Here is a 26,512-nt window from a genome sequence, read left to right as displayed (position 1 = left end):
GGAAACCAAAAGGATAAGAGATGATTGAGGGACGAATGGAACTGAAAACCAATCGACAATCCATTGGAGAGCACGAGAACCAGCATACATGGGGAGCTGACTGCCTAGAGACCAAAAGTCGAATCGACTACTATCCAATTCGAACATCAGCCGACTCGGCAAGCAACCGATCAGCTAGAGCCGACTTTACCTCTGTTGAGTCGGCCACCAACTGATTAGCTTGTAACATACACTACAGTTTAAATTTAAGTTGTAATTTAAGCTTATAGGGGAGATAACCCCATATCACTGTATGTAGACAAAGTAGTCCTTTTACAGGAGAGTTTGTTGGGATAAATGTCCCACTTCGCCCACCTTGTATCTCTAGCGTGAACACACTGTTAACCTAACTATATAAGTGGGTAACTGACCTTGTAAAGAAACAACGACGACTAATATAACATACTCTCTTTGAGCTTAAACATCTGTGTGTGTGTGTGTGTGTGTGTGTGTGCCATTGATCGTTTTATCTTCTTGAATCTTGTGTAAGTGCACAACTCTATCTTGCTTGCAACTTGTATTGTTTTCTAGACTCACTGATAGGTCCTCAATATTGTGCAACATCAACTTCAACATTCAACACTAGTCTCAAATGAATGAATGCTTTTGAAGAAGAACACGTGCTACTCACAGTGGGTCAATTGAAGTTTTACAAAGTTATGGGATCGTGGCCCCCCAAAAACTTCAAGTAATTGAGATTCCGTTTCTCGATAGAATATGACTCATGGGCATTAACCCAGGAACCCAAAAGTCATGTCCAGATCGAGAGCTAGGAAGAGCTAGCAGGCGAGGAGCTAGCAGGGAGGGAAGGGAACAAATGATGGCAAATGTGATCGGTCCTATCGTCACGAGGCCGATGGGTGGTTTTTAGGCGGGCACTTGTCAGGACCAATGACATGACCATATATAACATACATATATACGTATGTGTGTTCGGAGAGACCATCACACATACATATGTACATACTAAGAATCAGAATCAGAATAAGAATCAAAGGCCCTAAACCTCAAAAAAGCTTCTCAGGAAATTCTCTATCGCTTATGTACATACCTAAGAATTGAGAATCAGAATCAAAGAAAATTCTCTATCACTTACGTACATACATATGTACATACCTAAGAATTCAGAATCAAAGACCCTAAACCTAAAAAAGCTTGTCAAGGAAATAAACTCTGTTACTTATGTACATAATGTACATATATGAGATATGTATGTACTGAAGAAGAAGAAGAAGAAGAAGAAGTCTCCTCTGGGTTCTCTATTTTGTTTTTTGTTGTATGTATGTATGTATGTATGTATGTATGTATGTATGTATGTATGTGTACATACAAATATGTACTGAAGAAGAAGAAGAAGAAGAAGACCTCCTCTGCAACGCGTCAGAGTCTGTCTCTCTGTCTCTGTCTCTGTCTCTGCTTCTGCCTCTGGATTGATCGATTGAGCGCGCGCCTTAGATCAGGCCGTGCCACTGTCTGCACTCCTCCCGCCTCCACCATTTCTACTGTAGATGACCCTTTTGAATGCCACTGGAGCTTCTTCTTCTTGCTCCTCCTCCTCCCTCTCCCCCGCCTGATTCTGATTCTGATTCTGATTCTGATTCTGATTCATGCCTGGAGTACTCAGTGGATGACGACAGAAGGACCCTAGAAGAAGATGAGTGCAGAAACCATCTGCAGCAGTAGCACTAATCTCCATCTCCATCTCCAGCAGCAGCTGCAGCAGCCATCGCCTCCTCCTCCTCCTTTGAACCGCACCAGAAACAGCAGCAGCCTCCTTCGTGTGAGACGAGAGCCGTTCGAGTATGGTTTGCTTCCCCTCCCTATGCTTATCTTTCCCGATCCCACCACTGCACTGAGAGAGATTCGCTCAAAGTTCATCTCCTCGGATATCTCTGAAGCAGCAGCAGCAGAAGAAGAAGAAGAAGAAGAGGAAGAAGAATTAGGACATCACCTTCCTCTTTCTCCACATCACATAGATGCTGATGGATTAGCACACATCTTGGACTTATCGGATGAGGAAGCTCTCCTCGTTCTGGAAACCCTAACTTCCGTGCTTCCAGACACTCCTCCTTTTTCTGAGAAAGGCACCCCGACTTCTTCTTCCGTAGGAAAACCTGCTCCAGTAATCTGCTTGGATGATCTGATTCTGTTCCTGTACATTCAGGGCTATAAGAAGCCCCCAATTCGGCCTCATAAAGCTGCAGCAGCATCAGTGGCTGAAGTGTGGCCATCTACTTCAGCTTTTGATAGACTGATCTCTACATTATCACCCCTCCAAGTGAGTCATTTGGATCTCCTTTGGGGAATCACAACCTCAATTATTGAATTGATGATGAAACTATTATTCAATATTTAAAGTTTTAAATTTTTGATAGATTTGTTCAATATTTAAAGTTTTAAATTTTTGATAGATTTGGTAATGATAAAGAAGGAAAGAGGTGTTGTGCTTCAATAATTATTTATGTGAGCTGATAACTCACAAATTTCCCACCACTATTTATTGTATTCATCATCAATGCATCCTGTTTTAATACAGGTAAGGACGGGTAAGAAGAATGTACCTGCTCAAGGTGATGAGGAAGCACACATGCTGTCGTATGTACAAAGACACCTTCATGCTCTTCTCTCTCTTTTGGTAGATGCATCAATTGATGAAAATGCGGATACACAGGTTAGTTAAATATCAACATCATCTTTATCCTGAGTCCTTCATAATCTTCTAAAGGGTGGTATATATTCATATCAAATGAAACCTCTTGTATATAGGGGAAGTTTGTGGCAAAGAGCTTAAATGCTCATATTCTTCAGATCTTCTGTTCCTGGTTTTCTTCATGTGTCTACAAAAATTTAGAGTATCCATTATGTTTTTCAAGATAATATTTTATGTAATAAATTCTTGGCCATGTGTGTCTATTTTGCAGTCCAGTGTTTATAACTTCCATATGTTCATTGCAGTTTGAAAGTGTGTTTGCATTTCCCCTTTCATTCAAGGCATATATGTCTTTAGCTTTGCCACTACCATATTATTAACTTCTTTCCTCCAAGAGTTCATGATTTTAGAGAATGACACAAGCATGAAGTGGATTAATACATGAAAAATCACGAACCACCCAAAGGGTTTGACATAAAACATGCAGAATACTCAAGCCGGAAAGTTGACAGAGATACCAATTAAAAGTTTCATGTGCAAAATTTCAAGCCCACATCCTCTAACCCAATCCAAAGTTTTTTGTTGTTCCTTGCAATAAGCATTTTAAGTGGGAAATCGTTGTTGGCATTGCAAGTATCTTCCCTTCCTCCTCACACCTAGAATGTTTGTTGTGGGATATGACTCTTTCTTTCTTCCAGTATTCTTTTGTCAAAGGTAGAAACTCATTTTCAAAAACCTATGTTTCTTTCAAAATTTTCATCTGTTCTGCCTGCAAAGCACAGGCATAATAGATGTACGTTTAATAATCTGTTTATACATGTCACCTTAGTTTTACTGAAGAAATCCCTTTTTCTTTTGATAAACTGCAACAATATTGGATTATTCTCACTTGCTTGGCCAATGAGCTGGCAATAAGATAAGTAATGGAAGTGTCCAAAAAATTCTGGTTGTAATTATCCATATTACTGTAATTCTTGGTACTCCATTCCATCCAGTCATGACAATGTTAAAAGATATGGCTAAATCAGATTAAAAGAAAAAGTAGATTAAAAAATTAGCTCAGAGAAAAGAAAATTCATAGGATCTATACCTTGAAGTTGGAGTGGCAACGAACAATTGAAGTGCGCTGATGGTGAGAAAGGATGGTGCTTTACATATCTTGGATACCTCTATGAAGTTGCTATTGGGAAAAGGCTGCATTAATCTTGGATAAAGGGAGTGGCTGAGGCTTATCATTTTGTCTATTGAATGTGATGAATCGCACTGTAGATCTGCCATTATGAGCTTCTTTGATTGCGCACCAATTTTTTATTGGAATTTGTTTTTTTGGTAGAATCTTCCACCTGAGATTCTCCAAAATCACTGCTTGACACATCTGGTTGTAAATCCTTGTTGCCATAGGCTGTATGTCTTCGTGCTTTATTAATGGTTTGAACACAAAAGCCCCTCTGAAATAACCAAATGACCTAGGTGATTTCTACTTGACCTAGGCACATATGGAGCAAAATTAAGTGTATGAACTGGTGGCGTAGAACATAGAAGTGTCCAATGCCTTCCGTTAGAACATTTCTTTATTATCCTGTTATTAATTTTTTACGAGCCAATAGTTATGGCCTTTTTGCTAACTGACAATCTTCCTTTTATACGAGCTGTTAGTTATGGGCTTTTTTGGTAACTGGCAACCTTCGTTTCATGCTTTCAGTCATTCCATCTCTTGTAGTATCCTCCAATGATCTTTGACAAATGGGGCATCACGTATGTATTGATAACTATGATCTCTTTTGAAGGATCACCATTGTGCTATGTGAATTGACTCATAAGAATTTTAGTTCATGTTTGATTCATTCTGTTTCTATGTATCTTGGGAGATCTGTGACATTTTGTTAACGTGTGTCAAACTGAAAGCTGCATAATGCACGTGCAATATTCCTTAAACTTATTTGATTCCAACATAATCTTCTCTTTGGCTATGTTCCTGTGTTCCATTCGTCTCAAATTTTAATGCTAAAACTTAGTACCAGGCTGTCAACCAAGGAACATTCATCCTTCGAACCAGGGATTTAAATTGTTTATAAATTGTAAATTTTGTTAATACTCATCATTGCCTTCATTAATTAAAACACTTAATTTTAAACAACTATAGTTATAGTATGATGAAGAGATTAACGAATTCAATTTGTTACTCTTACCTCAAGATAGATTGCCCATTTTCGAACTTCTTGAGTAAGAGAAATTTTCATTAGGTAATTTGTAGGGTTGAATTCATACATCATCCAAACCTTGATACCTTGTAGTAATTTAGATAATTAATGAACACAGATTGTATTATTCATTAATAATGAGACATTATCAATCAAAGTAAAACTTAATGAAAGAGGGAAGTTTCAATGTAAGGGTGTTATAATAAAAGTAATGTCAACTTTAGAAATAGTTGAGAGAGTTCACAATTTTATAACAAGTATGATTTATTTTTTTTCAAAAAAAAAACTCCTTCCCTTTGTTATAGAATAACAAGTATGATTTAAACTATCTATGGCAACAATTGTCCTAATAATGTGATAGATGGGTCTTTGTGTGTTGAGATTGGATCCATATCATGTTGGAGGGTGGCAGCTCCAGACCTACACTCTCTTTCATCTTTATTAGCTCTTTTACATTCTCTCTCTTCGTAGATTCTTCTCTCTCTAGAATCTGCAACTCTTTATATGCCTTCTCTCTCTAGAATTTGCAACGCTTTAAATGCCTTCTCTCTCTTCCACTTTTTCCAAGATATTCCCTCTTATTCCTAGTTTATTGTACCTGTTTGGTAGTACAAGAGTCACTTAATTGCCAAACAACCATTTCACCCATTTTCCCAGTTTAATAGGCTATACCAGCCTCTTTTGTAAAGACTTCTATTTTTGTTGCTACTTACAAACAAGCTCTAGTCTTTGGCTGTGTCTATACTCTTTGTAACCATTTTTTCTACTGCTGTCTAACAGCCTTCTCACATCTTGGCTGTGTCTATTTTGTTCTAGCAACTGTTCCGCTGCTGCTATTAATAACTTTTCTCACATGGTATCAAAGCAATGAGGTCTCCATATCCTCAACCTGATTTTTTTCGCCACAGAGCACACAGACCTATCCTCTTTTATCCCTCCCTCCCAACCCTATAGAGGAGGTTCTCTTAGCAGCCACCCTCCCAACCTACAAAGGAGGCTCTTCTTTTTTCTTTTTGAGCCTCGCTTAGCATCTAGGGAGGAATAGAAAGACCCTGAGCATCTACTTACAGCTGCTGCAAATTGTCCAGTTGTAGCTCAAGAGGAGGATATCCATGGCCTCACATGCCACCATTGTTTCATCAACCATTCCCCAACTCCCCAAAGAGTCCATTTTGGATGGGAACAATTACTTGGATTGGGAATTGTAAATAAAGACCTTGTTACAATACCATCGTCTATGGAATGTAGTCAATGGTAGTGACAAGAAACCACCGGTAACTTCATCCTCTTCAACCAAATCAGTTGCTGGCTCATCTAACGTTGAGATTGAAGCTTGGCTAGATAAGGATTCTCATGGACATGCTTTCCTCATGTTTAATATTAAACCGAGCATCGCTCGTCAATTTCAAGATACAAATGAAGAGACAACCAATGAACTATGGGCAGCCATCAAAAAGAGGTATCATCGAGCTAATCATGCTCAAATGATAGCTATTGAGAGCCAACTAGCAAATCTCAAGGTTCATGACACTCCCAACATCATGGATCAAATAACGCAATTTGTTACTCTCCAAAAGGAACTATTTTCTTTGGGAAGCAAGTCAACTGAAGTTGAGTTTATGCATCGTCTAATGATAAAGCTGCTTGAGTCATTCTCAGCCTTTTGTGACACAATTTCTCTTCTTCCCAACACACTTGATATGAATACATTTCTTGGCATGCTACAAGACAGAGCAACAAGGAAGAAAAGTGCACAAACTTCCAATGACACGCTTCTACATGCGAAAAGTAAAGGCAAGTGGAAGGAAAATGGCAACTCCTACAACAAACCCAATCCAAGACCGTCAAACAACCCAACCTACAAGGAGCTCACCTGTCATTATTGTGGCTACAAAGGTCACATTCAACCCAACTGTCGGAAAAAGAAAAGGGACAATGCCAAGAAATCTTCTTCTACCGAAAGTCAACCTACACCAAAATCAAACTTGGTCCACTCAGCCAAAGAAACAGTTTCCCTTGGCATTGAGGAATATTCTTCACATTGGCTGGAACAACTACCTCAACCCTTGATGAGTGGTTAGTAGACAGTGGTGCCACTACACACATGACTTATTACAAATCCATTTTGCATGATGTGAAGCCTAGTTCCTCCCAAATCTCCATAGGAGATGCCTTAAGCATCGAGGCTTCGTGTGTTGGTAATGTGTTTCTTAACACTTCTTCAAATGACAAAACCTAGCGTTCTTCAAGATGTGCTACATGTGCCTCGCATCTCTACTAACCTAATTTCAGTCTACCGAATCACTAAGCAAGGTTATGGAGTCTACTTTGATAGCTCAGTTTTGGAAGTCATTGACACCAACAACCTACAAATTGTAGCTAGTGACACACAAGACGGGGGTTTAATCACCTGAAAAGTTCCCATAGCCCCTTGGGAAAATCCAAATCTCATCTTCTTCATCTTCTTCAAAGCTCTCATGCCTTGGTGGCATAAGAAGATCCCACATTGTGGCATGCTAGGTTCGGTCACCTCAACTACTATTCTCTACAAAACCTCTCCTCTTCACAACTAGTTGAGGGTCAACCTATTTTCAAAACTCCCAATACCCCATGTGTTGCTTGTTTTCATGGCAAGCAACATCCAAAGCCTTTCCCTCATGAAGCCACTCACTATGCAACATCTATCTTGGAGTTGGTGCACATCCATCTTTATGTGAAGGGTAGCACGAGGATTAGGGTTTAGGTCAACCAGAGAGGGAGAGAGTCTGAGTGAGAGACAAAGGAGGAGAGAGAGAGATGCACGTTGTCTTGGGTACAAAGAGTGTACCACTTTTTTTTGGTTTTTAGATATATATATACAAGTCAAAATGTGCTACGAGTGTGTTCACACCTGTGCACTAATAAAGGGCACAATGGCCCTTTAGTCCCAACAATGTCCCACCTAAAGGCAATGTTCCGTGAGGAGAAAAAAGAAAGAAAGAAAGTCACCTAAGTCCAAGTATGTACAAAGCTGAACTACATACATCTGTCCAACTCCCATCATCTGTCGACAATGAGCAAACCGCTCAGCTGGAAGACCCTTCGTGAGAAGATTTGCAGGATTATTATTTGTATGTACTTTGACAAGCTCAATGTTCTTGCTGTCAAGTACATCTCTGATGAAGTGATACTTCACCTGTATGTGCTTCGTCTTTGCATGAAAGATGGGATTCCGAGCTAGCATGATAACACTCTGATTGTCACAATGAAGAATAGGTAACTTTGTAATGCCAAGATCTTTCACTAGATGTGAAAGCCATAAAGCCTCCTTGCATGCCTCAGTGGCAGCAACATACTCTGCCTCTGTAATAGACAATGCAACACACTTCTGTAGCCTGGAGATCCAAGAGACCGCTCCTCTTGTGAAAGTAAGCCACATACCCAGAAGTAGACTTTCTGTAGTCCGCGTGACCAACATAGTCCGCATCCATAAAACCAACAACAGATGCCTTCTACTTTCCAAAGCAAATGCACAAGTCCTTTGTGCCTTTGAGGTATCTCATAATACCTTTCACTGCTTCCCAATGCTTTTTGCTAGGATTTGCCATGTACCTACTAAACACTCCCATTGCAAAAGCAATATCAGGCGTGTAGCAACCATCGCATATATCAAACTGCCAACGGCTGAGGCATATGGAAACCTTATCCATTTCAGCCTTCTCATCATCAAATGTAGGGCTGTCTTTTGCACTGAGTCTCAAATATGTAGGCAATGGAAACCCAATTGTTTTCCCCCCCTCCATATTGAAACACTACAAAACGATATACTCTTGCTGAGATAGGAATGCCCCTTTCAACCGGTTTCGGAGTATTTGCATGCCAAGGATGTCATTTACATCACCAAGATCCTTCATATCAAAGCTGCCATGAAGGCTATGCTTCAATGAATCCAAGGCATGAATATCCTTGCCAACAATCAACATATCATCAACATACAAAACCAAGATAATCAAGCTGCCATCTCCTGCCTTCTTGGTGTACAAGCAATGGTCCACTTGACTTCTACGAAAACCTTGAGACTGCATAAATGTATCAAATTTATGATACCATTCGCTTGATGCTTGTTTCAACCCATACAAACTCCTTTTGAGCTTACAAACCATCTTCTCTTTGCCTTTAGCCACAAAATCTTCAGGCTGCTGCATATATATGTCTTCATGCAGATCGCCATGTAAAAAGGCTGTCTTCACATTCATCTGTATGAGCTCCATATCTTCAGCTGCAACTAAGCCCAAAATGGTTCTTAATGCAGTCATCTTGACTACAGGAGAGAAGATCTCATCAAAATCAACTCCATATTCCTGCTTGTATCCTTTTGCAACCAATCTTGCTTTGTACTTTGGCGAGGAATCAGAAATGATCTTCATTTTATAAACCCATTTGCATGGAAGTGTTTTCTGCCCTTTAGGCAACTGCACCAAATCCCAAGTGTCATTTTTCTCAAGAGATTCCATCTCTGACAACATGGCTTTATACCATTTCTTGTTGTCCTGTCTGTCCATTGCTTCCTTGAAGCAAGACGGTTCACCACAATCAGTCACCATGACATAATCAGCCACACTGTTTGCATCAGGAACAAATCTGTTGGGCTGTCTAATAACTCTAGACGATCTCCTAACCCAATGTTCATTGTTTGGTAGCTGTTGAGCCTACAAATCATCATTTTTAACTTGCTGTCCAGCATTTCAGCCTGCAAATCATCATTTTCAACTTGCTGTTCTAGCCGATCCTGCCCATTTGGTGGCTCATCATTATTGGCAAAGGTTGGCTGATCATTTCCAGCCTCATTTTCTGCATTTGCAGGTAAGTTTGCAGCAGGTGTTTGCTGCTGTACAGCTGGCACATTTTTCTGTCTAAAAGGTATTTCTTCTCGGAATACAACCCTACATACTTCCTCGGTCTTTTCGGGTTGTTTATGCATGCGATTTTCCCGGAAGATAACATCATTGCTGCGTACTATTTTTCTTTTCTCGGGATCCCACAATCTATACCTCATTTCACCCTCGTCACTGTATCCTAGGAAAATACATTTGCAGGACTTTGTCTCAAGTTTGTTGCGTTCTTCTTTACAAATGTGCACAAAAGCCTTGCAGCCAAACACTCTCAAGTGAGCATATGAAGGTGGCTTGCCTGACCAAGCTTCTTGAGGTTTTCCCCCTCCCAAAGACCTGTTAGGTGACCGATTAATCAAGTGAGCAGCTGTCATAACAGCCTCTGCCCAAAAACCATGGGGTAACGTAGCATGAGACAGCATAGTACGAACCCTATCTTGAATAGTCCGATTCATACGCTCTGCAACTCCATTCTGGGGTGGATTATAAGGGGCAGTGAGTTCCCTCTTTATCCCTTTGCTATCACAAAATGCTTGAAAGGCCTTGGACACATATTCCCCACCATTGTTAGAGCGAAGACCCGTAAATGTCTTATCAATTTGATTCTCAACTAATGCCAAGAATGTTCGAAACTTGTCAAGCACTTTATCCTTGCTACGAATAGGGTAAACCCATGCCTTTCGTGTAGCATCATCGACAAAAGTGACTAAGTATTTCTTTCCCCCTAATGATAGCCCTAGCATCTGACATAAATCTGAATGTACTAACTCGAGCGGCGAGGTGAAGATTTCAGCGAAAGAGACTTTTTATGAGATGTTTGTACATGTTTACCATAACTACAATGATCACAATGCTCAAAATCAGCATAACGAAGACAAGGCAAGTAACCCAAACGAGAAAGTACTTTCATACCAGTTTCACTCATGTGTCCCAACCGGCCATGCCACAAAGAAACACTTGGCTGCTCGGTTATGGTAACAACATGGTCACTGACACTAGATACATGGAGAGGATATAAAGTATCACTTTTACTACCCTTGGCAATAACTCTAGATCCCTTACAAATCTTCCATTTCCCATCACCAAAGGTGGTGTGAAATCCATTGTCATCTAGCTATCCGGTGCTAATCAAGCTCTTCTTGAGCTGAGGTACATGCCGTACATGCTGAAGTGTGAAAGTAGAACCATGCTGAAACTGAAAGCAGAACCATGTTGAACCATGTTGAACCCTTTTTACCACAATGATGGCATTCTACATCTTTACCACATGATTTACTACGCCCATAACTATCAAATTTGCCTCTCTGTTGTGACCTACCCCTAGTATGCAACGCATTAGAGGACTTATTGGATGCATTGTTTTGCCGACTCATCTCTTCCATGAGTACAAAACTCTCTACATCGGCATAAAGAAGCATCATATTTGAATTGCTCATAGCAGTCTTGAAAGTATCCCAACTTTCTGGCAAGGTGCAAAGTTAAAACGTGGCCTTAAACTCATCATCAATGATGAATTTCAAGGCAACCAGTTGGCTGAAAATGGAATTGAACTCACTCAGGTGAGTTGACATGGGTGTGCCCTCTGTCATGCGCAAATCCATAAGTTTCTTAAGCCAATAAACTTTGCAAGCTACTGTCTTTTGGGCATATAGTTCCTCTAGTCTAGTCCATATAGAATAGGCAGTGTCCAAACCATCAATATTAAACAGCAAGGCATCAGAAATTGACAACTCAATAGTCGAGCATGCAACCTTGTTCATCTCTTGCCAATCATGGTCTATATCTGTAGGCTTTACCCCTTTGACTTTAATAGGTTTTGCATGTTTCTTTTGTAGCAGGATGTTGTAACACTGCTTTTTCCATACTGCTAAGTTATGTGCACCCTCAAGCTTCTTGATGTGCATAAGATGGCTACTATCACTACTGCCAATCGTGATTTCTTAGCCCAAAAGGAGGACCAAAACTTAAGCAAAAAAAAAACAGAAACCTAGACTCTCACACAAGTGAACTAAGGTACAAACAAGTACCAACCAACCATATATAGCCACATTGGAAAAACAAAAAAGTTTAGATCTGCAGATAAATTTTCAGAGGCAATATTTGTTGTACATGCATTGTACAACACCCATGGGCAAAAAGAAATTTGATCCACACTTTCAGAGCCTACAAGATGTTCCTGTTGTACACGGACAAAAATGTGATATGCTCTGCAGAAACAAAAACTTGCTCCGTAGAAAAAAAAACGTGACCTGCTCTAACCTGCTCTGCTTTGCTCTGATACTAGTTTGAAGGGCAACACGAGGATTAGGGTTTAGGTCAACCAAAGAGGGAGAGAATCCGAGTGAGAGACAAAGGGAGAGAGAGAGATGCACGTTGTCTTGGGTACAAAGAGTGTACCACTTTTTTTTGGTTTATATATATGTATATATACAAGTCAAAATCTGCTATGAGTGTGTTCACACCTGTACACTAATAAAAGGCATGATGGCCCTTTATTCCCAACATTGTGGTTCCATGAAAACCACTACTCTTGGTGGTGCACGCTACTTCATGCTTATCATTGATGATTTCTCCTGTAAGGTTTGGGTTTATTTTCTTGTAGAAAAATCTCAAGCCTTCACCAAATTTCAAGAATGGGTAGCTCTTGTGGAGAACGAGACATCAAAGAAAGTTCGAAAGATCAAGTCCGACAATGGTAGAGAGTTTATCTCCCAAGCTTTCCACCATTTCTGTTCTCAACGAGGCATTGCTCACCAATTTTCTACACCCAATACTCCTCAATAAAATGGAGTTGTGGAAAGGAAGAACTGGACAATCCAAGAGATGGCTCGTACAATACTATCTCAATCTAATCTTCCTCTCTCATTTTGGGGTGAAGTTGTCAACACAACAGTCTACATCATCAAATGCTGCCCAACAAAAGCAGTTGCTGCAATGACCCCTGTAGAAGCATTTACAGGTGTAAAACCCTTAGTATCTCATTTTAAAGTCTTTGGTTGTGATGCTTACGTTCACATTTCAGATCATAAAAGGAGTAAATTTGAGTCTAAAACCAAGAAATGCAAATTTATTGGTTACAACACACAATCTAAAGTCTACAGGTTATGGGATTTAGAATCAAAGTCCCTAGTCATCTCTAGGGATGTTCATTTTGTGGAGTTTAAGCTGGATGACTCTAGGATTTCACCTAAGGTCACGGTAGAAATCCCAGCTCCTCTGGAATCTCCTATTTTAGACGAAGATGTCTCACCGTCAAGCCCCCCATCTCCTTCTACTCAACCTCTTACTTTGCCAACAATTCAAACCTCTCCCTCAACTCCACTTGTTTCCCCTCCCTCTACACACCAACTTCCACCACTTCCCAAGTGGCTTCAAGCCACCATTCGTGATGCTCATCTCTCCAATGCTGAACTTCATGAGTATACATTTGGTTCTCTGACCAACATGAAAAGAACACGTAGGTCACAACGGCCTCTTCACTCATGCAACTTTGCCTTACTGTGCATTGTTGTGCAATCACAAGAACCCACAACAACAAAAGAGGCCCTTGTTCTTCCAAAGTGGAAAGCAGCAATGGAAGTTGAACTTGATTCCATTGAGCGGAATCATACATGGGAGCTGGTCCCACAGCCTCAACATTGACAAGTCATTGGACTGAAATGGATTTTCAAGACCAGAGGAAGTTTATGTTGAACAACCTCCAAGTTTCGAGATTTCAGAGCGGAAAAACATGATCTACAAGTTACACAAAGCCTTGTATGGCTTAAAGCAAGCTCCCAAAGCTTGGCATGACAAAATTGATACCTTCTTTCTCTCACTCGGGTTTAAGCATTATTATGTTGACATCAATCTTTATGTCTTTTCCCAAGAAAATCTGCTATGCTTGATCATATTATATGTTGATGACCTTCTAATTACAAGTTCCCTTGCTTCTTAAATCAAGGAGCTCCGTGTTGACCTCAAAACCACATTCGAAATGATTGATCTAGGACTTTTCCATTACTTCATAGGTTTGGAGGTCTATCAATCACATGGTGGTATCTTCCTCAGCCAACATAGGTATCACAGGCAGCTCCTTGAGACTTATGGCATGTTAAATTGCAGGCCACTCTCTTGTCCGATGGATCCTAACTCAAAGCTATATCGTGAAGATGATTCTCCCATATTTGAAGATATCACCAAATATAGACGGTTAATTGGGTCTCTTCTTCACTTAACTTACACCAGTCTTGATTTGTCCTATAGCTTGAGTATTCTCAGCCAATTCTCAAGTGCTCCGAGACAAAGTCATTGGCAAGCATCTATTCGAGTTCTTAGGTACTTGGCCAACACACTCGACTATGGTCTGTCTTTTAGACGCAACATTGAGCTTGTTATCTACTCAGATGTTGATTCTAGAAGGTCCATATCTGGCTATTGTTTTATGTTAGGTTTAGGCTTGATTTCTTGAAAATCAAAGAAGCAAAAATCAGTTTCTACTTCATCAATAGAAGCTAAATATCGAGCCTCCTTGGATACTTTTGTGAGTTGCTATGGTTAATGCAATTATTTTGTCACATTGATGTTTTGCAAGTCTCTCCTATTGCAGTTTTCATTGACAGCCAAAGTGCTCGTGCCTTGGCACATAGCTCAGCATTTCATGGTAGAACAATACATATTGAAGTGCACTACAATTTTGTTCATGAATTAGTGAAATCACAAGTCATCCACTTGGCATATTGTCCTACTCAAGAAAATGTGGCTGATTTATTTACTAAGCCACTTCTAAGGCAAGCCATTGATCAGCTCCTCGGTCGACTCAATGTTGGCCCACCGTTCTGGAACTGAGGAGGTGTTAGAGGGTGGCAGCCCCAGACTTGCACTCTCTTTCATCTTTATTATCTCTCATTTACATTCTCTCTCTTCCTCTATTCTTCTCTCTAGAATCTGCAACTCCTTAAATGCCTTCTCTCTCTTTCACTTTTTTCAAGATATTCCCTCTTATTCCTAGTTTATTGTACCTGTTTGGTAGTGCAAGAGTCACGTAACTACCAAACAACCATTCCACCCACTTTCCCCAATTTTGTATAAATAGGCTATACTAGCCTCTTTTGTAAAGACTTTTATTTTTGCTGCTACTTACAAACAAGCTCTACTCTTTGGCTGTGTCTCTACTCTTTGCAACCATTTTTTCTACTGCTGTCTAACAGCCTTCTCACATCTTGGCTGTGTCTATTTTGTTCTAACAACTGTTCTGCTACTGCTATTAACAACTTTTCTCACAATAATACCTTGACCTGTGCAGTCATGCAAATCTGCATCACTGTACTGAAATGTCATTTCAAAAACAATATGAGAGTCAAATTTAGTTCTGGAACATATTTTCAGAAACGTGCAAAAATTTAGAATCTTAATGATAATGAAAGTTCTATAATGGTATTTATCTCTATCTCTAGGTATGTAGTAGTAAGCATCATTTTTTAACAGTCTGCTTGTGGATTGAGCCCTTGTTGTCCTATCTGATGGATCAGGTAAGTCTGATACTCTTGGTTATTCTTCCGTATTGTCCCTTACAAATAGAGTAAGCTGTGTAACTTCAAACAGTTAAATAACTATCATATTGGTTCAAACTTTTGGCTTCACAAACATCAACAATTTAGTCATTATTTCTTACTGAACTCGTGTTTTGCTGGCATGGTAGGTAATCTCACTTGAACAATTCAATCACCTTGGATTTCTTCTCAAATATGAAGGGAAGGACACAGAGAATGTGCTTCTCAGTCAATCTGCACCTTTTTTTGCAAATTCTGATCCTGATATGCCTGCTGCTCCAGTTACTTTGCAAGTAGTTGTTGATTGGGTGTTAGAACATGTGTCAGCTGCACCGCAACAGAGGTGTAAAGAATTTGGACCAGAGAGGGAAGTGGATGATGTAACAATGGTTGATGCTTGTGTTGGCATCCCATTATTGTCATCAACTGAAGGTGGTCTTTATGTTGGAAAGGAAGACTTGACATTTGTTGATGGTGTATCTAAAGCTTCAATTCTGAAGGATGAGAAAGACGTCAACCGAGGTTCAGTCAAGGTGGGATCATTTTGAATTTCTCTATTCAAGTTATTTAGTTTTTAAGGACAAGTAAGTTGTCTGTTTTTATGGTGATTTTATTCAATTGGTAGTGATTGATTGGAATAGGAGTAGGTAGATGCAATTGATATAAGGTTGGTTTTGAGGCGGACATTAGATAAAGACTTTACAAAGATAATACCTGTCTCAAACATAGTTAGCTGTAGTGAAATACTTTGATGTTATTTTTGTCTAAAACTTTATTTTCCTTGATAAGAAACTAAATTTTCTTTTAGAAATAGGCGTGTAAATTGCATTTTTTCTTTAATGCCAAATTATTGTGCAGGTTGTCAATTGTCACGACTCTGCTGTTTATGTCTTGGCTCCAATTAAGTATGCTTCTATTTATGGGTGCTCTGACTCTATCATTGTTCTTGGGGCTGTGGAAAAGGTGAGAAAAATGTGTGGTGTTATTCGTTCATTTATTCAGTAGTTTTTATTTGACCTTACAAGTGGTCCACATAAAAGATTGTGTTTTCTTTATATTTGTTTTGGCTGGAAATATGCCTCTAGCAGTGCACCAGTGTGCCAGATATAGTCGATACTGATCGATTTGGCTTGTCATGCTTCATTGTCCTGAATAGCGCACATATATGCCATTTAATGATGTATCATTGGTTACCTGCTGAGTTGTCATCTCAGAATGAGAACCTCTACTCCCAATCCCTTAATATACAAATATTGCATTATCTCTTGACTTGTCATCTGAGAAACCATGAGAACCTGTATCCCATAATATCATTTAAACCATGAGAACCTGCAAGTAGATTAATCATTTTTGAGTTACAGATGAACTTATCATATTCCTATGGATGAGTTTGTAGAGTGTTATAAAACTGACTGTTGGTTAGATCAAAATATTCTCAAAAATTGGAGATTCCAGAACAGAAGCATGAGATGTTGTGGAAAGGTTGACAAACTTTCTTGTGAGATACGTTTACTAGAAAAAGTTTGTTATAGACGTGACAGTAACTAGTTGAGATTATGAGCTGTGTCTAGATGTACCTTTATGTTCCCAAGTTTGTCAGAGATTAGAGCCACTTGGAATCTATCGTTGACCAACTAAACCATCAAGAATCTACTCTTGAAGTGAGGGATCTTGATTACCCTGTTCTCATTATTAAATGGCTTATATAGGATACTTTTGGAGCTATATGGAAAAAACCTGCACAAAACTTCTAAATTCATTCTGTCCTTCAATGGTTTGTGTGTGCCGTAAAAGCTATTCTATACTTATAACAGTGGGCAAGTCCATGTTCCAAGTCCATGTTCCATTTATATATTTATATTTTTGCTCATTGAATTCTGCGATTATTGTTTTTGGCAGGTAGTGCGGATTGAGCATTGTGAGCGGGTGCAGCTGATTGTCTCAAGTACTCGTATATGCATTGTAAATTGTCGAGAATGTGTACTTTACATGGCAGTGAACCAAAAACCACTTATACTCGGCGAAAATCACAATTTACAGGTATTTATTTCTCCGTTGTAGAGGCTTGGCAGTATCTGTAGAGGTAGGATCTCTGCGATATACATTTGGGAGATACATAACCATTAATTGCTATGAGCATGTACATGTGTGTGTTTGCAATATTTGGACATGGGTTGTGTAGTTTGGCCACTATGGTTGTTCTAATGTCATCGAAAGATGCTCAACATCTGTCCCATGAGGGTATGTCACATTGACACTAAATGTCACTTGTGTGAACATACACGAACATACATGTCTCTCCTAATGTTTGAATAGCTTCATTTACAGTCTTCATACAAATCACCATGCAAGAACATAGTCTTACATCCATCCGATGGAGCTCCAAATCAAGAGCTGCCGTGAGATCAAAGAGGGTATGAAGAGTATCCATTTTCACCTATAGATGGAATCAATTCCCTTTCTAGCAGATTGCTTCTTGGGTGATCCAGGAATCCATGGCCATCGTCTGATTCCATATCCAGACTTGTGGGATATCAGCAGTACTGGTGCCAATGAAATTGGTGGTGGGTCCTCTTCTTGTGTTTCTGGGTAGGAGGGACAAACATTTGTAATTGCAGTGTGCCACGTTGCTTGCATCAGAAATACTGCGGTGGGGTTGGCAAGTTTGGTGCATCTATGGTGGCACTATTGTTCATCAAGGATCACTTCAAGTGAGGCTGGGGGTTTTGGGGAGACAGCCCATGGTAGTCAATTATAGCAGCTGGCAGCTTGGCTGTCAAGGAGATGTACTAGGTGATTCCAAATCTAGAGTAGGACGGGAATGTGGCCATGTGCTCCTTGGCTCTTGTGCCCTCATAAAACTTGTATCAAATGGATACAGCATGTCGAGCTCTTGAAAGTACAGTAGGCAAGGAGAAAAGATGGTCTAGAAACCTCAACCAACTACTAGTGGTTTCTGGGTTTGTTCTAGATTTGGCGTGTGTGGCTGCAGAAGACACTGCAGTCATTAACAATCGGCAATGGTTCGGTTTGAGAGTGTCAAAACCGAACCGGTTTGAAACTGAACCATTTAAAAAATTTGAAACCTGAACCGAACTATGAAACCATTAAACTGAACCGTTAAAACCACGGTTTCGTGGTTCGGTTTTGGTTTTCAACTTAGGTCAATTTTCAATTTTTAAATTTTTAAATATTTCATTATTTGAAATTTTCAAAGTTTTTAAGATTTTCCTAAAATGTGAGAATAAGGCCTGAAAATGAAAAGATTGTTTAAAAACAAATTTTTAAAATTAAAAAATTAAAAACCATTTAAACCGCGGTTTCTAAATGTTGAAACCAAACCGAACCGAACTGTTTAAACCGTTAAGCTGCGGTTCCGTTGTCGACTGTTAGCAGTCATGTCAGTCATACACCGCTATGGTTAGTTTTAGATCTGGTCTGTTAGTACGTGCTAAGCAGCTCCCTCATGATCGCCATGTATTATTGATCCCATTGAGGTCAATGCCATAAGTTCTGTAGGTCTATTCCCAATTGGTTGCTGTCACGCTCCTGATTGTCCATACGTGGACAATGCTTTATAAACCAATTTTGCTGTTAGACTACAAGGGATGCTTGTGACATTTCAGTTAACTAGGACCTCTTGCCTTGGCCTCTTCCTATGCACCCCATGCTCTACCAGTTGACTACCTGGGCTGGTTCAGTCTTACTCTAAATTTGCTTAGGTTGCAATCTGTCATTAAGAACTTCAATTGTCATAAAGGTCCTCTGAGTCTTTCTCAGTACCTGGATAACTATTTCATTGACATAATATAGTCACTGAATTAGTTTTTTTCTGTATCAATGAGATAGCACATGTCATTTGCTTGTAACATGTTTCGATCTCTTCGCCAGTTTGGCCACAAGTAGGTTTAATTTCTTGTAATATTGTTCTGTGGAAGCCTCTTTATTATGTTTATATTTAGTTAATGTTATACCTGTTTTTCACAGTTGGCACCGTATAATACCTTCTATCCAAGATTGGAGGCACATCTGGCTCAAGTTGGTATCAATCCAGCAGTGAATAAGTGGGACAAGTTCCTGACACTTGGAATTTTAGACCCTCATGATTCTCTTCCACATGCAGCAGGTGTTGCTGATGCAAAGGCAGAAGATGCATCGCTTCTGCCACCTGATAAATACACAAACTTTGTGGTATGTATTTCTTATGCTTTTTTTCAATGAATTCAAGATATTTCATTTGTCTTACTTTAGGTTTTGTAACTGCAGATTCCTAAATGGGATCATCCTGATCCTATTGAGCAGCCGATCACAGAAGCCAATCCATTCCCATTACCGAAAGCTTACTTGGCTGCTCAGCAGCAGAAGGTATCAGTCTAGCTTGGTATATGTTACTTTGTTGCGTAAGGCGAGTCATTGGTTTGAGTGAGAGTGATAAGCTTTCAGAGTTTTGGCTTAAAATTATCGTCTTGGTGTGTGGCCCAGGTGGTTATTAGAGCTTATAAATAATACCCTCTTATATGGCACATAACTCTTGATGGTTCTTATCACCTGTATTGACTCTGCACATCACAGACTACAATTTATGAGTTATTTTTATTGAATCTTCGTTCATTTACAGAACAGAGCTGTGGACACCTTGAGACAGACCTTGAAGACTGTACCAATTGATGAGAGCAAGAGGCAAGATTTATCACAAGCTATCCATGTTCATTTTCGAGAATGGCTTTACAGTAAGTAGATTGCAATTTGGATCTGTTCCATCCATTATGGAAAGTAGTAAAGAGGGGTCTTGATCCTAGATTAAAGAAATGGTTAGTTGTTAAAACATGTGTACTTAACAAGCACATTTGCAGCTTCAGGAAATATCCGTCAACTTTATGAGTTTCAAGATGCTGATAAAGAAGCTTAAAACTACGACACAGGCTGTTGTAATGGAAAACAGGTCTATTGTATGTCATACATCTAATTTAAGGGTGCACATTTTCTTTCTGGTGCAGACATTCTGCTATATTTGATATATAAGAAAAGGACAGTTAATGTGAATGACAGTAAATTTGGGAATCCATCTAGTGCACATTAATATTGACTCGATATTTTCTCTTTTTTATGCACTCACTTTTTTTCCTTCTAATCTGCGATATCTACAAGTGAAGCCCTGGGGATTGGACCCCCGTTGAGTTGTGTAGGGAACATATAGCCATGGATGACATTTCGACTGTGTACCATTTGAGAGCTATGCAATTACTCTACGAGATTAGTCTCTAAAATTGATGTAAAATTATGAAGGGGAATAAATGAAAACATTTTTTTAACCTCAAGGAAGTAGAGACATTATCATCTCTTTTTTTGTTAGTGTAAGCATAACAAATTCTTGTTCAAACTGCTGTGATAATTTAGGTAGAAGTTATCAGTGATCAAAATCTCTAATGTGATAATTCTCAAGCTTGAATTCATGTGTGCTTTGTTATTTAAATTTCATGATAGCCTACTAGAACAGGGAAAGATCATGGGTAGATGTGATGTTTAGTCATATCGTTGTCAATACAGCAAGGGCACATTGTAGCTCTTGTACCATGCAATATGTTAAACTTATACATTTAATTGCCCAGAAAATAAATACACATTTAAACATCCTGATGTACTAAGAGCAATATACAGGGTTAAGTGCTGAAAAGTAAAGGTTCAAGGAGAAATGCTTGAACCAGTGTATGATGGGAAACTCAGAATTGCCTCATTTTGCTTTCTTGCCAAAGGGCAGTGATGGAATTATCATGTGCATCTAAGGGATTGAGCTCATTGCAGAAAAAAGGGTGAAATTTTATAATCATTGCATAATAGGTTCCATCTAATAGTATTTTTTTTTGTGTGTGGAACAAACCAAAGAATCACTTGATTACAGTTGGCATATATAACGAGAAAATTGCAAGTAACTAGAATTAAGCATTATAGTGAGGTTTGAAAGAAACTAAGAAATGTGCCTTATGCGATGCAAGATATATATTCTAACTAATTATTAATCCATTGGCATCAAAGGGCAATCGAAATGAAAAAACAATGTAGAAAAAGTGGCCAAAAAAACCCATATCCAAGTCATGGAAGAGTTTGCCACAAATATGATACTCATTGCATTGTACATTGTACACTTTGGCATGTTTCTAGGATAACTTACGCAAGAATCCCATCAAAGTGATCTATGTGCCCAACAAGAATGTGTTTTTCTTGCTTGCAGATTGCATTATGAGATGTCTAGGAAAATTGCCCATCATGAATGATATTTATCATATTGGTGAATACAGTATTCACATATGCAATATAAATACACCTCAAATGGAATGTGAGTTTACAGAGCTATTGTTTATAAAGAAGCTTTGCATGAATTAGATAATCATCTGATAAATGACTGATACCCCTTCCTTGGATAGGAATGTGAGTTTACGGAGCTATTGTTTATAAAGAAGCTTTGCATGAATTAGATAACCATCTGATAAATGACTGATACCCCTTCCTTGGATAGGAGTGGTGAATAGTGGCAGCCTGTTGTAAAGAACTGGTAAATGACTGATACCCCTTCCTTGGATAGGAGTGTGGTCAATAGTGACTGCCGGTTGCAAAGAACTAATAAGTGAGTGTTACCCCTTCCTCTGATAGGAGTTTAATCCATTGGCAACTCTATAGTAGGTTGGCACATGGACCCTGGACCCTGCTATTAGTCAATCCTTCAGTTATTGCATCCACTTATACTGCTGCTTGGGGCTCCATGGGATGGCAGAGCCCAGTCATCTAATAAATCCTAAACCTTTTTTATAAGAGCGAACTCTAATAAATACTTACCAACCCAGGACTAAACACTCTCTACCTTATGCAGACACTTTTGTTATTGCTGTGTTGCAAGCTGGACTTGATTGAGGATATGCTTCAGTTGACAGTTTTGTCAAGCAAGGTGAATGCTCACTAAAAAAACAGCATGCAACACTTGAATTCTCTTTACTTTGCATGAAGGGAGAACAAGAGAGAAGAATATTAAAGTTCAACATACCAAAGATTTTAAACTGGCATTCTTGGTCATGTCCTTGTAGGCATCAATGCTGAAATTTACTAGGCCACATTCTCCTTATGTGCAAAATATCAACGATATCTCAATCCGAATATGCATGAAGTTGAATGACCATTAAGTCATCCTTACTTCCATGTGGGTTCTCGTGATTCCATTGATTTCGAAACCTTCTTCGCGCAATGCTTCAATCACCCCCTCACAAGAATGTGGATAAAAACTACAATTTCACTTACATCCAACAATGCAATGTGATGCAGATGGTGACTCATGTTGTCACTCTTGCAAGCCCTTTCACCTCTAATCAAAACGACAACAGAACAGCAAGGTTTACATTTACGACATCCGCATTTAATAGATTTTAAATGATTATTGTCATCCACTCCAAATATCAGAATCATATTTCTAGTGCATTCTATCTTGCATACTGCTTCTTCCACATGGCTCTGGATAACATCTTCAACATTAAATTTTCATTCAAAAGAAATAACTCGTTTGCTTGATAATTCTTAATGTTTGAAGGTCCAACCCCTGGCTCCACATTTGTTGTCAGTCCACACACCTTTCACAACTGCACTTTTGTTTCTCGGAGAAGCACATGTTTTGCTTCCTTGTGCATGCCAGCAGCTGCAAATATGTTTCCCATGCAGACATATGCAGCAGCACATCTCTCATCCAGTTGTAGTATTTGCTGAAAGGTCCACTCCCCAAGTTCTATATTTGCCCACTTCTGACAAGCACCTAACAGAGAAAGCCACAATTCAAGACGATCAGAAGATGGAACTTTTTCAATCAGTTCTAATGCTTGATCAAAATGCCCAGCACCACTAAGAAGGTCAACCATACAGTTGTTCAGTTCGATAGCTGGTACTGAACAGTAGAAAGTGTGTGTACCATAAAAGATTGTTCGGCCCTCTTCCACTCGACCTCCATGACTGCATGCACTCAACAAAACCACAAAAATAACCAGATCTGGAGTCATACCTTCTGCTACCATTTCCCTGAACAAGTCAAAAACCTTTTTCTCCTTGCCCAAGAGGGCATACCCAGCCATTAATGCTGTGCAGGATGTGACATTTTGCATAGAAAGCTCATGGAAGACTTCTCGTGCCTTTTGGAGCACACCACATTTGGCATACATATCTACCAGCGCAGTACCAAGGAAAATATCTTTTTCTAACAAACCTTGCTTGCTGATTTCAGTGTGTATGTCTTCTCCCATTTCCAGGAATCCGGCACTTCCACAAGCTTTCAAAACAGACACAAAAGTGATGGCATCTGGAGAGAAGCCCTCTTTCTGCATCTTCACAAAGCAGGTTAGAGCTTCATCAGCAAGCCCTTCTTGAACATAACCAGCCATCAATGCAGTCCAAGAAGCAACATTCCACATTGGAAGCTCATCGAATACGTCTTGTGCATTTCTAACCCTTCCACATTTTCCGTACATATCCACTAATGCAGTACCAAACAAGATATTATCTTTCAATATGCTCTGCTTTGTAGCTGTTACATATATCTCTTCTCCCATTCTGAGAGATTTTATGCTACCACAAGCTTTCAAAACGCAAATGTATGTGATCAAATCAGGAGAAAGGGCCTCCTCTTGCATTTTTCTGAAGCATTTGAGAGCTTCATTACTAAGCCCATGTTGGTTATATGCAGTGATCATTGAATTCCACGATACGACATCCCGAGTCGGGAGCTCATCAAAAACTCGTTGTGCTTTTGTGAGCATGTTACATTTGGAATACATATCCAACACTGCATTCCCTAATATAATGTTTTCCTCTAATAGCCCCTTCTTTCTCACCTCTGCATATATCTCTTCTCCCATCTCAGCACACCGTATGCTGCTGCAAGCTTTCAAAACACAAATAAAGGTAACTGCATTTGGGGTCAAATTAGTCTCATGTTTCATCTGTTTGAAACAATGGAGAGCTTCATGACCAAACCCTAGCTGAGCATATCCAGATATGAGTGAATTCCACGACACAATATTCCGAGAAGGAGTATGTTGAAACACATCTAGTGCTTCACAGAAAGCCCCACATTTGGTATACATGGTAAGCAAGGCATTGCTAATACACGTGTCCTTTGATAACACGTCATTGTTTAGGACATGGGCATGGATCAATTTGGCCGTGTACAGGTCTTTTCGTTTCCCACAGGATTTGATAAGGTCTAAAAGAGAGTTCCGATCTAGACGTACCAGTCCATGGAGAATTCCAGGATTTGACCTCTCCTGGGATGCCTTTCCTTTCAACTTTTGGGTCCATGAAGGCAAAGAAAATGAGGAGGAGGATGACAACAAAGACGGTGGTGATGGTTGTTGTACCGAGCTCCTGCTGCTGTGATCGAAATGTGTTGAAGGTAGGAGACAAGCAGCAGCCATGCTCTGCAACTGCGATACACATACATCTCATAGAATTCCAATGCCAATTTTGACGTCTCATTTCATATCCATTACTGCAGCGAAACACTATATCATGCTCACACAAATATATGTATGATTCAGGGACATCTCTCTCTCTCTCTCTCTCTCTCTCTCTCTCTCTCTCTCTCTCTGTTTCTATCTATCTCTCTTTCTCTCTCTCACTCTTTCTGTCTCTCTCTCACTCTGTTTCTATCTCTCTCTTACTCTTTCTGTCTCTCTCTTAGTATGTTTCTCACTATTTAGCTTAAAACTCTATTTTTATTTTGTATTTTCGATGAATAGGTAAATATCCCTTTTTTTTCTTTTCTTTTCTTTTCTTTTTTTCTTTTTTTTCCAAAAAAAAATATCCCTTTTTTTTAAACCATTTGTGTCATGGGCCAATTTTTCTTTTCTTTTCTTTTCCAAAAAAAGTATCCCATCTTTTGTTGTAACCATTTGTCTCATGGGCCAATTTTTGGCCTTACAAGACGTTAATATATCTTTCTTTCTTTCTTTCTTTCTTTCTCTCTCTTACTCTCTCTTTTTGTGTTTTTGGCAAAAACACACAATTATATTAATAAATGTGTGTGTTAATATATGTGTGTGAAAAACACTACATATGTACAAGTTACAATACATATTACAATGTGGGTGTCACAATAGACTACAATAGGCAAGACAAACACAATTATATTAATAAATGTGTGTGAAAAACACTACATACTTACAATACTTACAATGGGCATCACAATAGAGTACAATTGGCAAAAGAAGAACACTCCAGTGAGGAAAGAATTGAATTTCCCACTTGCTCCAATAAAGAAAATTGTCACATTCGTACTCCCTTTAACTTTCCCAGATATGCTTTGACTCCATGCCTACCATCAAATACAAAAGCATTCCGCATATCCCAATTATGACTAACAATCGGCAATAGTTTGGTTCGGTTTGAGAGTGTCAAAATCGAACCATTTAAATTTTTTGAAACTTGAACTGAACCAAACCAAACCACGAAACTATTAAAACCGTGGTTTCGTGGTTCGGTTTTGGTTTTCAACTTAGGTCAAAATTCAAATTTAAAACATTTCATTAATTTAAATTTTACATTTTCAAAATTTTAAAGATTTTCCTAAAATGTGAGAATAAGGCCTGAAAATGAAAAGATTCTTTAAAAACAAGTTTTTAAAAATTTTTAAAAATTAAAAATATAAAACTGTTAAATCGTTTAAACCATGGTTTCTAATTGTTGAAACCAAACCGAACCGTTTAAAAAAACATGACCTTAAACCGAAGCGTTTAAACCATTAAGCCATGGTTTCGCGGTTCGGTTCGGTTCAAACCGAACTATCCCGACTATTAATTATGACACAATCCCCAATACCTCAGAAATTGGAAAACGATTGCCATCTCTGATTTTGGATCAACATGTGTAAATTGTGCTAACACCCACTGTCTCAAGTTAAATAACATTGATTTTGGGTCAACCTGCGTAAATTGTGCAAACACCCATTGTCTCAAGTCAAATAACACCGTGATAAAACTTGTCAATTTTTAGAAATGTAACTCCAAATCTTACAAGCAATCGGACATCGTATAAAATGATGAGTATTATCTTCCATTTCAACAATGCAAACGAAGCAATTACTCGTTGCTAGTCCAGTCCACGACGCTTTAGAGCTAATCCCAAAGGCAAATCCTCCAATCAAAACTCCCCAAATGAAGACCTTTGCTACAAGTGGCAATTTAGACTGCCAAC

General features: G+C 39.1%; 2 protein-coding genes across 3 annotated transcripts; one reads left to right on the top strand and one right to left on the bottom strand.

The window, feature by feature from the left end:
- Positions 1-1,532: 1,532 nt before the first annotated feature.
- Positions 1,533-20,604, top strand: LOC147855615 (uncharacterized). The gene is made up of 9 exons (XM_087330500.1): positions 1,533-2,317; positions 2,576-2,710; positions 15,442-15,825; positions 16,151-16,255; positions 17,192-17,332; positions 19,280-19,483; positions 19,559-19,657; positions 19,911-20,022; positions 20,146-20,604. Exons 1-9 carry the CDS (start codon positions 1,694-1,696, stop codon positions 20,199-20,201), a joined length of 1,860 nt encoding a protein of 619 aa, XP_087186626.1. The 5' UTR covers positions 1,533-1,693; the 3' UTR covers positions 20,202-20,604.
- Positions 20,605-21,389: 785 nt separating this feature from the next.
- Positions 21,390-24,918, bottom strand: LOC147855614 (pentatricopeptide repeat-containing protein At2g13600-like). 2 transcript variants are annotated; one of them, XM_087330611.1, is made up of 2 exons: positions 23,190-24,918; positions 21,390-23,084 (listed from the first exon to the last, which is right to left on the bottom strand). In XM_087330611.1, exons 1-2 carry the CDS (start codon positions 24,733-24,735, stop codon positions 22,909-22,911), a joined length of 1,722 nt encoding a protein of 573 aa, XP_087186737.1. In that variant the 5' UTR covers positions 24,736-24,918; the 3' UTR covers positions 21,390-22,908. The 2 variants fall into 2 exon arrangements, with proteins under 2 accessions (XP_087186737.1, XP_087186738.1); XM_087330612.1 differs by having other exon boundaries at positions 23,328-24,918.
- Between the last annotated feature and the right edge of the window lie 1,594 nt (positions 24,919-26,512).

This window comes from Azolla caroliniana, unplaced genomic scaffold (assembly GCF_043228905.1).
Source record: "Azolla caroliniana isolate FFs.n. ecotype wild unplaced genomic scaffold, voAzoCaro1.0.p SCAF_14, whole genome shotgun sequence".
Lineage (NCBI taxonomy): Eukaryota > Viridiplantae > Streptophyta > Polypodiopsida > Salviniales > Salviniaceae > Azolla > Azolla caroliniana.
The sequence above is the reverse complement of the archived record's forward strand: the minus strand, read 5'-3'. Positions and strand labels throughout refer to the sequence as shown.

Bases quoted from the DNA above. Each gene is read 5' to 3' on its own strand.
- LOC147855615 (XM_087330500.1), top strand. From the start codon at position 1,694: ATGAGTGCAGAAACCATCTGCAGCAGTAGCACTAATCTCCATCTCCAT. The intron at 15,826-16,150 runs GTGGGATCATTT...ATTATTGTGCAG, and splicing joins TCAACCGAGGTTCAGTCAAG to GTTGTCAATTGTCACGACTC. The intron at 17,333-19,279 runs GTATTTATTTCT...TGTTTTTCACAG, and splicing joins GCGAAAATCACAATTTACAG to TTGGCACCGTATAATACCTT.
- LOC147855614 (XM_087330611.1), bottom strand. From the start codon at position 24,735: ATGGCTGCTGCTTGTCTCCTACCTTCAACACATTTCGATCACAGCAGC. The intron at 23,085-23,189 runs GTATGGTTGACC...TTTCTCTGTTAG, and splicing joins AGCTATCGAACTGAACAACT to GTGCTTGTCAGAAGTGGGCA.